Source organism: Pelodiscus sinensis, chromosome 1 (assembly GCF_052426305.1).
Source record: "Pelodiscus sinensis isolate ZL-2025 chromosome 1, ASM5242630v1, whole genome shotgun sequence".
Classification (NCBI taxonomy): domain Eukaryota; kingdom Metazoa; phylum Chordata; order Testudines; family Trionychidae; genus Pelodiscus; species Pelodiscus sinensis.
In genome coordinates, this window is record NC_143052.1 from 4,183,798 (window position 1) to 4,196,535 (window position 12,738).

A 12,738-nucleotide genomic window follows, 5' to 3' on the forward strand; every position below is an offset into this window, starting at 1 on the left:
TCTTTTAGTCTCTTAAGCTGGAGGTCAAGTCTAGCATTTTCCTCCTTGGCTAGGGCCATCTTCTTTGCATGCTCTGCTCTTCTCTCTGCATGTTCTGCTTTTCTCATCTCAAGTTCCCGATCCATCTCCTTCTGTCTCTTAGCAATTTCTTCATCCGCCTTCCGCCTTCTTTCAGCAGCCTCCTTGGCTTGCTTCTGCTCCTTTTCATCCACATCTCTGGTTAATAACAGCACTACCAGATCTAGTTTAGAGGCCCTTTTCCCAAAGGCAATGCCTCTCCCCAAGCACAAATCCTTCAGAGCACTTTTGCTCAGACTCTCATATAATTCCGGGATCATCGCAGCGGCTCTTTAATCAACCAAACTCTCAACACCAAAAATCAAATTTAGACAGCGTGGGGTCCTGATCCCAAAGCTCAATTGACCAAGATCTGTGGATCCTGCCGACTACGCCACTGTGACGGACCGAGCCGTGTCTGGGCACAGCTGAGGGCGTCCGCTCAGGGAGAATTGCTCAAATCCGGGGCTCCTTACAGCCCCCGACTGGCGACGTCTCCACACAGGCCAAAAACCAGTCTCACAGAGCGCTTCAGCTACCTGCCTGAAGCCTCCCGAGCAAAACCCCTCCGACACCCCAGCAATATCCATGCCCCAGATGGCCCCGGGCCTATACACAGGTGGGGGGTCCTAGCACCCAATCCCACCTACCCCGAACAAGTTCTGTCCAGTTCCAAGAAACCAGCCACAGATCCCTGGTCAATTTACCCTCTGGACCTTACCCACAAATCACGCTGGGCCAATCCTTTAGAATCTATATCTAAAGGTTTATTATTACAAGAAAGAAAAGCCTGAGAGTAAGGTTATTAAAGTACAGTACGTTACATGCACCGAATCTCCCAGTCCTCGATGCAGGCTCTAGCAGAGATGTTGCAGCTGCTGGTTTAAAAGTTCTTATTGCACATCCTACGATCAGGATGGGTTCACAGGTCTTCCAGGCTCTTCGATCCCTGCAATGCTGCCTCTGGGATGAAGTGCTGAGCTGAGAACAAAATGGCATCGACCACATGGCCTCTTTATACTCCTTCCTGGCCTCTTCTAGTATGTAGCATGTCACCTGGTCCTCAGCCTCTCTGCTGGCAGCTCTTGGGTCTCCGCCCTCCTGCTTTAGGTGTGTCTTTGGGCCATCAAGGGCCATTGTCCCACAGGGCTTCACTACTCAGCCTGTCCATAGCCATGCTCAATCACATTCACAGAAATATTCAGCTTCCACACAGATTACAGATTCCTACCTACACACACAGACATTATACACTCACATAAATAGCGTACATAAGATCAACAAACAATAATCTCCCATTCAATACCCCACATGGCTCCCCCCACACCAATTTCTGGGGCCAACACCCCCACCTAGGGGTGCAGCAGCGATCTGGCTGCTTCCCTCCAACTCAGTAATGTGACATGGGCGTGTATGGAATGCTTCTTATCTTGGACCTGCCTATGCACCAAGAGGAGATAAGGCCAACACCCAGGTCCTGTATCAGCACCCGGGCTGCAGGTCCTGTATCAGCGCCAGGCAGGGGGACAGTGGACGGGACGCCGAGTTTCACTTTCCTTTCCACTCCCACCCCGCTCACTCTCCATTTCCTGACACTCCCGCCCCGGGAAGGGGCGTGGGGTGGCAGTAGACAGTCCAGACCACAGACAGGTTGCAGTGCCAAGAGAGGAGCCCTGGCACCGAGCTGTGCACAATGAGGTAGGGGCGCTGGGGGCGGTGCATCTCTGGGTCCTTTGCCTCTCCCAGCCCTAGCCGGGCTCACCCAGCTGGCACCCACTGCCTACCCCCCCCCCCCAGCTGACCCCTGATGGCTAAAGGCCCCGTACCCCCCCCCAGGCCGACCCCTGATGGCTAAAGGCCCCCTACCCCACCCCGCACCCTCTGGCTACCCCCCCCCCGGCTGTCATTCCTGCCCTTTCCCCTCAGCCCCCAGGGCAGCCCCCCCCCCCCCCCCCCCCCCCCCCCCCCCCCCCCCGATGTTTTGCACACAGACGTGTCTGGGGCGGGGATCTCCCCAGCCTGTCACCGCCCCCCCGCTGCCCTGCACCCTGGCTGGGGAGGACCCGGGGTCTCTCCGGCCCCGCAGCGCTGTGGCCCGGGGCGGGGCAGGGGAGGGGAGGAGGCGGCGGGAGCCCGGGATTCCTGTAACGCCCGGCCCGGAGCTGGAACCAGCTGCCCCCGCGCTCGGAGCCCCCAGCTGCCCGGGGGGCGGGGCCAAGCTTCCGAGGGGAGCAGCGGAGCGAGCCGGGCCCGGCCGGCGATGGGGGGGGCGGCGGAGCGGACACACCTGGGGAGGCGCCAGCCCCGGCCCGAGCGCCCGGACTCCTCAGCTGAGCGCGGGGACCGAGCAGAGAGGAAAGGGGAGGGGAGAGTTGTGTGCCCAGCTAGACCCTGTGGGGGGACAGAAAAGGGCTGGGCGGGGAGAAGAGGCTCTGTAACTGGGCACAACGGTACGGGGGTGGGGTGTCTGTGTGTAGCCAGGCACAAGGGTGCGGGGGTGGGGTGTCTGTGTGTGGCCAGGCACAAGGGTGCGGGGGTGGGGTGTCTGTGTGTGTAGCCAGGCACAAGTGTGTGGGGTTGGGGTGTCTGTGTGTAGCCAGGCACAAGGGTGCAGAGTTGGGGTGTCTGTGTGTAGCGAGGCACAGAGGTGCGGGGTTGGGGTGTCTGTGTGTGTAGCCAGGCACAAGGGTGCGGGGGTGGGGTGTCTGTGTGTAGCCAGGCACAAGGGTGTGGGGTTGGGGTGTCTGTGTGTGTAGCCAGGCACAAGGGTGCGGGGGTGGGGTGTCTGTGTGTAGCCAGGCACAAGGGTGCGGGGGTGGGGTGTCTGTGTGTAGCCAGGCACAACGGTACGGGGGTGGGGTGTCTGTGTGTAGCCAGGCACAAGGGTGCAGAGTTGGGGTGTCTGTGTGTAGCCAGGCACAAGTGTGCGGGAGTGGGGTGTCTGTGTGTGTAGCCAGGCACAACGGTACGGGGGTGGGGTGTCTGTGTGTAGCCAGGCACAAGGGTGCAGAGTTGGGGTGTCTGTGTGTAGCCAGGCACAAGTGTGCGGGGGTGGGGTGTCTGTGTGTGTAGCCAGGCACAAGGGTGCGGGGGTGGGGTGTCTGTGTGTAGCCAGGCACAAGGGTGCGGGGGTGGGGTGTCTGTGTGTAGCCAGGCACAACGGTACGGGGGTGGGGTGTCTGTGTGTAGCCAGGCACAAGGGTGCAGAGTTGGGGTGTCTGTGTGTAGCCAGGCACAAGTGTGCGGGAGTGGGGTGTCTGTGTGTGTAGCCAGGCACAAGGGTGCGGGGGTGGGGTGTCTGTGTGTAGCCAGGCACAAGGGTGCGGGGGAGGGGTGTCTGTGTGTAGCCAGGCACAAGGGTGCGGGGGTGGGGTGTCTGTGTGTGTAGCCAGGCACACGGGTGCGGGGGTGGGGTGTCTGTGTGTGTAGCCAGGCACAAGGGTGCGGGGGAGGGGTGTCTGTGTGTAGCCAGGCACAAGGGTGCGGGGCAGGGGTGTCTGTGTGTGTAGCCAGGCACAAGGGTGCGGGGGTGGGGTGTCTGTGTGTGTAGCCAGGCACACGGGTGCGGGGTTGGGGTGTCTGTGTGTAGCCAGGCACAAGAGTGCGGGGGTGGGGTGTCTGTGTGTAGCCAGGCACAAGGGTGCGGGGGTGGGGTGTCTGTGTGTAGCCAGGCACAAGTGTGCGGGGGTGGGGTGTCTGTGTGTAGCCAGTCACAAAGGTGCGGGGGTTGCTGTCTATGTGTGTAGCCAGGCACAAGGGTGCAGAGTTGGGGTGTCTGTGTGTGGCCAGGCACAAGTGTGCGGGGGTGGGGTGTCTGTGTGTGTAGCCAGGCACAAGTGTGCGGGGTGGGGTGTCTGTGTGTGGCCAGGCACAAGTGTGTGGGGTTGGGGTGTCTGTGTGTGTAGCCAGGCACAAGTGTGTGGGGTTGGGGTGTCTGTGTGTAGCCAGGCACAAGGGTGCAGAGTTGGGGTGTCTGTGTGTAGCCAGGCACAGAGGTGCGGGGTTGGGGTGTCTGTGTGTGTAGCCAGGCACAAGGGTGCGGGGGTGGGGTGTCTGTGTGTAGCCAGGCACAAGGGTGTGGGGTTGGAGTGTCTGTGTGTGTAGCCAGGCACAAGGGTGCGGGGGTGGGGTGTCTGTGTGTAGCCAGGCACAAGGGTGCGGGGGTGGGGTGTCTGTGTGTAGCCAGGCACAACGGTACGGGGGTGGGGTGTCTGTGTGTAGCCAGGCACAAGGGTGCAGAGTTGGGGTGTCTGTGTGTAGCCAGGCACAAGTGTGCGGGAGTGGGGTGTCTGTGTGTGTAGCCAGGCACAACGGTACGGGGGTGGGGTGTCTGTGTGTAGCCAGGCACAAGGGTGCAGAGTTGGGGTGTCTGTGTGTAGCCAGGCACAAGTGTGCGGGGGTGGGGTGTCTGTGTGTGTAGCCAGGCACAAGGGTGCGGGGGTGGGGTGTCTGTGTGTAGCCAGGCACAAGGGTGCGGGGGTGGGGTGTCTGTGTGTAGCCAGGCACAACGGTACGGGGGTGGGGTGTCTGTGTGTAGCCAGGCACAAGGGTGCAGAGTTGGGGTGTCTGTGTGTAGCCAGGCACAAGTGTGCGGGAGTGGGGTGTCTGTGTGTGTAGCCAGGCACAAGGGTGCGGGGGTGGGGTGTCTGTGTGTAGCCAGGCACAAGGGTGCGGGGGAGGGGTGTCTGTGTGTAGCCAGGCACAAGGGTGCGGGGGTGGGGTGTCTGTGTGTGTAGCCAGGCACACGGGTGCGGGGGTGGGGTGTCTGTGTGTGTAGCCAGGCACAAGGGTGCGGGGGAGGGGTGTCTGTGTGTAGCCAGGCACAAGGGTGCGGGGCAGGGGTGTCTGTGTGTGTAGCCAGGCACAAGGGTGCGGGGGTGGGGTGTCTGTGTGTGTAGCCAGGCACACGGGTGCGGGGTTGGGGTGTCTGTGTGTAGCCAGGCACAAGAGTGCGGGGGTGGGGTGTCTGTGTGTAGCCAGGCACAAGGGTGCGGGGGTGGGGTGTCTGTGTGTAGCCAGGCACAAGTGTGCGGGGGTGGGGTGTCTGTGTGTAGCCAGTCACAAAGGTGCGGGGGTTGCTGTCTATGTGTGTAGCCAGGCACAAGGGTGCAGAGTTGGGGTGTCTGTGTGTGGCCAGGCACAAGTGTGCGGGGGTGGGGTGTCTGTGTGTGTAGCCAGGCACAAGTGTGCGGGGTGGGGTGTCTGTGTGTGGCCAGGCACAAGTGTGTGGGGTTGGGGTGTCTGTGTGTGTAGCCAGGCACAAGTGTGTGGGGTTGGGGTGTCTGTGTGTAGCCAGGCACAAGGGTGCAGAGTTGGGGTGTCTGTGTGTAGCCAGGCACAGAGGTGCGGGGTTGGGGTGTCTGTGTGTGTAGCCAGGCACAAGGGTGCGGGGGTGGGGTGTCTGTGTGTAGCCAGGCACAAGGGTGTGGGGTTGGAGTGTCTGTGTGTGTAGCCAGGCACAAGGGTGCGGGGGTGGGGTGTCTGTGTGTAGCCAGGCACAAGGGTGCGGGGGTGGGGTGTCTGTGTGTAGCCAGGCACAACGGTACGGGGGTGGGGTGTCTGTGTGTAGCCAGGCACAAGGGTGCAGAGTTGGGGTGTCTGTGTGTAGCCAGGCACAAGTGTGCGGGAGTGGGGTGTCTGTGTGTGTAGCCAACCATAAGAGTGCGGGGTGGGGTGTCTGTGTGTAGCCAGGCACAAGGGTGCGGGGGTGGGGTGTCTGTGTGAAGCCAGCCATAAGTGTGCGGCGTGGGGTGTCTGTGTGTAGCCAGGCACAAGGATGCGGGGGTGGGGTGTCTGTGTGTAGCCAGGCACAAGAGTGCGGGGGTGGGGTGTCTGTGTGTAGCCAGGCACAAGTGTGCGGGGTGGGGTGTCTGTGTGTAGCCAGGCATAAGGGTGCGGGGTGGGGTGTCTGTGTGTAGCCAGCCACGAGTGTGCAGGGTGGGGTGTCTGTGTGTAGCCAGCCACAAAGGTGCGGGGGTGGGGTGGCTGTGTGTAGCCAGGCACAAAGGTGTGGGGTGGGGTGTCTGTGTGTGTGTAGCCAGCCACAGAGGTGCGGGGTGGGGTGTCTGTGTGTGTGTAGCCAGGCACAAGGGTGCGGGGGTGGGGTGTCTATGTGTGTAGCCAGGCACAGAGGTGCGGGGTGGGGTGTCTGTGTGTGTGTGTAGCCAGGCACAAGGGTGCGGGGGTGGGGTGTCTGTGTGTAGCCAGGCACAGGGGTGCAGGGTGGGGTGTCTGTGTGTGTGTAGCCAGGCACAAGGGTGCGGGGGTGGGGTGTCTGTGTGTAGCCAGGCACAATGGTGTGGGGGTGGGGTGTCTGTGTGTAGCCAGGCACAAGAGTGTGGGGTTGGGGTGTCTGTGTGTAGCCAGGCACAAGGGTGCGGGGGTGGGGTGTCTGTGTGTAGCCAGGCACAAGGGTGTGGGGTTGGGGTGTCTGTGTGTGTAGCCAGGCACAAGGGTGCGGGGTTGGGGTGTCTGTGTGTAGCCAGGCACAAGGGTGCGGGGGTGGGTGTCTGTGTGTAGCCAGGCACAAGGGTGCAGGGTTGGGGTGTCTGTGTGTAGCCAGGGTGGTGTGTGGGTGGGGTGTCTGTGTGTAGACAGGCACAAGGGTGCGGGGGTGGGTTGTCTGTGTGTAGCCAGGCACAAGGGTGCGGGGGTGGGTGTCTGTGTGTAGCCAGGCACAGGGGTGCGGGGGTGGGTGTCTGTGTGTAGCCAGGCACAGGGGTGTGGGGGTGGGTGTCTGTGTGTAGCCAGGCACAAGGGTGCGGGGGTGGGTGTCTGTGTGTAGCCAGGCACACGGGGCAGTAGGGGGGAGGGCGGATCTGTGCGTCCACCAGGTGCCGTGAGAGGGGGAGGTCAGTGCCGGCTGCAGTCGGGGGGCAGAGAGGACAGGTCCCTTGGGGCCCAGCAGTTCAAAGGGCCCCGGGGCTCCTGGCCACCCTCCCTGCTCCTGCAGCCCCGTGCCCCTGAAATCCCCCCTGAGCCCCGAGGGCTGGACTCCTCATAGAATCCGAGGGCTTGGAGAGACCTCAGGAGCCCATCTATCCAGCCCCCTGCTCTAGGCAGGACCAATCCCAACGAAATCAACGCAGCCAGGTCGCTGTCAAGCTGAGACTTAAACACCTCTAGGGATGGAGATTCCACCCCCGCCCTAGGGAACCCAGCCCAGGGCTTCCCCACCCGCCTAGGGAAATCGTTTTTCCTAATATCCAACCTAGATCTCTTCCACTGTAGCTTGAGACCATTGCTCCTCCTTCTGCCATCTGTTGCTACTGTGAACAGCCTTTCTCCATCCTCTCTGGAATCCCAATCCAGGCTCCTCCCTTGTTCCTCGTTCCTCCTTGTCTTTCTTCCCGGTATCTGACTTCCTCACTTACCTCAGGGTTTTGGTCACCGTCCCCTGACAAACCTACTTTAAAGCCCTCCTCACTAGGTTTGCAATCCTGCCCGCGAAGATGCTCCTTCCTCTCTTGGTTGGGTGGATCCCGTCTCTTTCTAACAATCCCCAGGCCCGGAACAGAGTCCCGTGATCGAAGAAACCAAAGCCCTCTCTGCGTCACCACCTGCGCAACCACGCATTGACTTCCTCAATTCGACGATCCCTACATGGATCTTTTCCTTCAATAAGGAGGATGGACAAGAACATCACTTGCGCTTCAGATTCCTTGATCCTTCTACCCAGCGCTACATGACCTGCTGTGACCTGCTCAAGGTCGTTCTTGGCCGTATCGTTAGTTCCTCCCTTTCCCCTGCCTATCCTTGGGCAACCTGGACTCTTCTGTACCCACGTGACCAGTCGCACCTATTATCCAAGCCGGGATGATGCCATAAGAATGTAAGAACGGCCGTACTGGGTCAGACCGAAGGTCCTTCTAGCCCAGTCTCCTGTCTGCCGACAGTGGCCAGCACCAGGTGCCCCAGAGAGGATGGACCGAAGACAATGATCAAGCGATTTGTCTCCTGCCGTCCCTCTCCAGCCTCTGACAAACAGAGGCCAAGGACACCATTTTATCCCCTGGCTAATAGCCTTGTATGGACCTCACCGCCATGCCAGCGAGGCCGCAGCTGGGTTTGTTTAGCAGCCTTCCACATCCTTCCTGCGTCTTCCCCACGATACACACAACTAAGACGCTGATTCGATTTTGCCCCCCGCTTCTGTCTTGTCTCCGTGGTCCCTGCTATTACAGCCCCTGCTCCCACCAGCTTGTGACCTGGCCTCCAGCTCTCCGTGTTTATGACGTACCTGGGGGCTCTGGTCACCCGCCCCCACCAAACCCAGTTTAAAGCCTCCTCGCTTGACACACAAGCCAAAATGAACCTCCAGGTCACAGCTCCCGCTAAGGTGGGCCCCTGCGCCACCGCGCACAAAACATTCTTCCCCCGCCTCCTCCACTTGTACAGCAGCTGGGTGCTCCGGCAGGAGGGGACAGCTGAGACGGTGTGGTGAGGGATCCGCTGAGGTAGGGGGGCTGGGACCTGCCATGACTGGTGGCGGGGGCCTCCACGAGGGCGGGAAGGGGCTGGGGGCTGTTCTGGCGGCTGGGGCCGGGAACAGGACCTGCCACATGGTGGGAGGCAGGGTGGAGTTTCTGCACTGCTGGCCGGGAACGTCTCTGTGTGAAAAACTTGGGTGCCACGGTGGCAAACATCCAAACCAGCGCCCATGACCTCAATATTGGTGCACAAGCCAAAACGCACTGTGCTCCTGGCTGGAAAATCTTAGAAGGAACCCTGTTCCTGGGGTACATTTTGGCTTTGATGAACATGCATCTGATATTACAGAGTGTCAGATATTCTAGCTTCAGCCCTAACGGCGAATGGCACAACCAACCGAGGTACAGCCAAAAAACGTGCAATGTTCCCATCTCCAGCTCTGGGGTGGAGGGGCATTGAAACCAGTCACTTCACTGTCACCCTTGTAAGCGGTTCCTTCCCCAGGAGAAATTCTCCCGACTACCCGCGCGGAGCTCACCACACACTGCCTGGGCTGCAGGGAGTCGGGTCGCTTTGCAGGGGGGCTTTGTGGGACACAGGAAGTGCTAAGTGGATTCCACAGAGGTTGGGGGAAGCCCATCCACAAAGGCCCCACGCCCGGCGGAGGGGGCATCAGACACGGCCCTCCGAGCTCCGCGCCAGGTCTGCACTTTGCAATTGGCTCTTAAGCAGACAGAGACCTCGTCCCTCCCTGGTCCCCACCCCACGACCTTAGTGTGCTGGGGAAATTCATTCATTCAACGGTGTCTGGTTCCCCCTCTCTCTGCAGCTCCCTGCCGCTGAAGGAGAAGCTGCAGGCCCTCCAGTGCCAATTCACCTGGGACTTTGAAATCAGGGGCAAGGTGGACGCAGCTCACATCCTCCATACGGTGGCTCTGAGGATTGCCCACACTCCCTACCCGAACCAGGCCGCCTACCTGGCCCTGCAGGCTTATCTCTGCCACCTGCAAGGGCGATATGAGGACGCTCTGCAAAGCCTTAAGAAAGCTGAAGAGTTCCTGGCCAGAGATCACCCAGGTAACGTCCCCCGCCAGGCCCTGGTCATTTACGGGAACTACGCCTGGATCTACTATCACCTGGCCCATTACGACGTGGTGGAGCGTTACCTGGACAAGGTGAGCCAGATCTGCCGCTCCCTGAACAGCCGCTCGCCATACGCAGCTCTGATCCCTGAGGTCCACGCACACAAAGGCTGGTCTCTCCTGGCAACCGGCTTCCGCCACGGCCTACAGGCCACAAAGTGTTTCCAAAGGGCATTGGCAGAAGACGAAGCCAATGGGGAATTTCTTGCTGGGTCGGCAATCGCAGCCTTCGCCTCCTGGACCCACTCACGTGATTTTGAATACAAGTCAGATGCCAAAAAGAAGTTCAGCGCCATTATCCAGGAAGAGCCACAAAACTATGAAGCTAAGATGTATTTAGCCAAGATCCTTGAGACGTGGGATAGACCCCAGGGAGAAGCCCTGGTCGAAGATGTTGTTCGGAATAGCCGGGACCCCGAGGTCCTGAGAAATGCAGCCAAGTTCTTTCAAGCTGAGTTCCCAGAAAAAGCAATTGCTATTCTAGAGCGAGCAATCTCTCTGGACCCCACTTATCACCTCCCTCACTATGACCTGGGTCGTTGCTACAAACAACAACTGGCGGCGGCCGAGACGGACAGGAGAGAAGAAATCGTAGCAGCGGGTACGGAGGCCTTCAAGATGGCTGTGCAGAAAGATCCCGCCTCTGTGTTTGCAAAGCTGGCGCTAGCTGAAATGTACGGAAAAAAGACACCTGAGTACCAAGAGGAGATTTACCTCAACCTCCTGAGCGAGGTGTCCAGCCTCAGCAAGAGGTGCCAGCAGGCCGTCTACCTTGGCTTTGGGGACTTCCTCTTCTACACACGGAAGTCCCTGCCTGAGGCAGCTGAGATTTACAAAGCCGGTTTTGCCATCACAGGCAGCATCTGGGAGAAAGAAACACTGAGAAGAAGGTTGCGAGAGGTGGCAGACGAATTCCGGCAGCGCTCCCAGACCACCGAGGCTGCAGCCATACAGCATGTCCTGGAACGGAACACAAGTCCCAACTACAAGAAGTACTCCACTCGTGGCCGGAGCTGGAGACTGGAGAGGCAGTGAAAATGGGGGAATCCACCAGCAGCGCAGGACTCCTGCATTTGGAGAGGCCTCCTCACACTGCCCCCTGCTCCACTCCAAGGCCCCACCCTGCTCAGCCTCCTCCCCAGGGCCCCACCCACACTGCCCCCTGCTCCTCTCCAAGGCCCCACCCCCGCCTAGCCTCCTCCCCAGGATCCCACCCACACTGCCCCCTGACCCACCCCAAGGCCCCACCCCCGCTCATCCTCCTCCCCAGGGCCCCACCCACACTGCCCCCTGCTCCGACCCAAGCTCTGCTCCCTCCCTCCCCGTCCTGCCATTCTGACCTGTCTGCCTACTCCCCCCTCCCTGTCACTCAGGCCTCAGGGTGGTCCTTGGGGGAGGGGCAGTGCAGGGGAGGCTGTGGGGGGAGAGAAGGAGCCAGTCGGGCCTCGGTGGCAGAGCGCGGAGGGTCCACCGCCCGGGCACCCTTCCAGCAGTAGCAGCCTTGGGACCCTCCCCCACCCCAGTGTGTTCCCTCTGCAACACATCTCCCTGTGCACCCCGGTGAGATCTGCCTCTGGCTCTGTGCATCCTGCCTGCAGCCAGCAACGCGGACAGTTCCCTCACTGATGCAGTACACACACCCCCACTCACATTCCCAGATAGACACACACTCATACTCATTCACACACACACACACATACACAGACTGACACATGCACACACACAGAGACACACACACACAGACTATTTCCAAATAGATTCGAAATAAGCTACGCAATTTGCATATCTTATTTCTAGTTTCGAGTACTGTGGTCCTTGGGGGAGAGGGCAGTGCAGGAGGAGCCATGGGGGGAGATGAGGAGCCAGAGTCGGACTGCAACACATCTCCCTGTGCACACACTCACAATCACACTCATACTCACACTCACACACGAACACACGAACACAGACCCACACACATAAGCAATTTCGAAATACTTTCAAAACAAGCTACATAATTTGCTTTTCTTATTCTGAGTTTTGGGTTTCAGGTGCTGTGTAGACGCACCCCAACAGAGCTACTGATTAGAAGTGTATAAGAGTCCTTAGCGCCTGTCATAACCAGGAGAATTGACCAGTAGCCTCGTGGCTAAGGGGCTTACCTAGCCAGGTATCTGGTCAGCCGATAGTAATGCAAGTAGGGATTTCAAACTGGGACAAAGGGATTTTTATCTTTCCCTCCTTTGTCTGAGTCAGAGCAGTTTCTCCAGGTACTAAGGGAGACAGAAAGACACTTCTTTCCCGAAGAAGGACTTCTTACATATGTATGTAATGAAAAGTTTAGCTAGTCCGTCAGGTTTTATTGTATTCTGGTTTGGGAATTTGGAACTGAGGTCTGTGCTATTAACCATGTTTTTTTCTTTGTTTAACAGTGTTTTTTCCTCTTTTGCAATGAAGCTTCCAAACCCAGGGCATTTTGTCTGAGTGTATCAATTTGGTGGCTCTTACCATCTTGCCGCCTCAACTATGCTCGCAACTGCAGTTTTGTTTTGATAATAAAAGCTTGTTTTCTCTTGTCTAATTAATCGGTATTGGTTCATTTTTGTGTCCTGGGAAGTCTGTCTGCCTAAGGAGTCAGCTTCCACAGACGGCAGCTTGTTTTCTCTTTTCTTTTTTCAAGCTCTTTGGGGGAAAGGAGCTTGAGGTGCCCCTGAGGTTTTAGGGAGGAAGTTTTCCCAAGTGATCTCTTCCCTGGTTTGCTGGGAGCCCCCGAGTGTTGCGTGGAACAGCTGTAGCCCCTCAGCTCTTTGCTGTAGCTTGGCCCTGGTGCCCCCTTGGTGTGCTTGGTCTGTGCTGCCCCAGCTTCCAGCTCCTCTCCCCTTAGCTCTGCCCCACTGAGGCCCAGCCTTGGCCCTTGACTCTCTCACTGGCCTGTCCACCCTGTCGACGTCCAGCGTTGGCATCTCCCCGCTGGCTCTGCGAGCCGGGTCCTTCTTTCCCTTTGGCCCTCTCCCCTTCATAGACTCTGTGTGGCTGTAGCTGTCAGCTGGGGCCCAGTGCCTGTACCCGTCTGGATACGGGCCAGCGCTATTCCAGCTGCACGTACCAGCGGAGCCTCCATTCGGATAAC

The 12,738-nt window shown here is 59.2% G+C and overlaps 1 protein-coding gene across 1 annotated transcript; it reads left to right on the forward strand.

Annotated features, from left to right (window-relative positions):
• The first annotated feature begins 1,579 nt into the window (after positions 1 to 1,579).
• LOC142827974 (interferon-induced protein with tetratricopeptide repeats 5-like) lies at positions 1,580 to 12,509 on the forward strand. The gene is made up of 2 exons (XM_075924768.2): positions 1,580 to 1,755; positions 9,317 to 12,509. The coding sequence occupies exons 1-2, from the start codon at positions 1,751 to 1,753 to the stop codon at positions 10,662 to 10,664; spliced, it is 1,353 nt and encodes a 450-aa protein (XP_075780883.2). The 5' UTR covers positions 1,580 to 1,750; the 3' UTR covers positions 10,665 to 12,509.
• Positions 12,510 to 12,738: the final 229 nt, after the last annotated feature.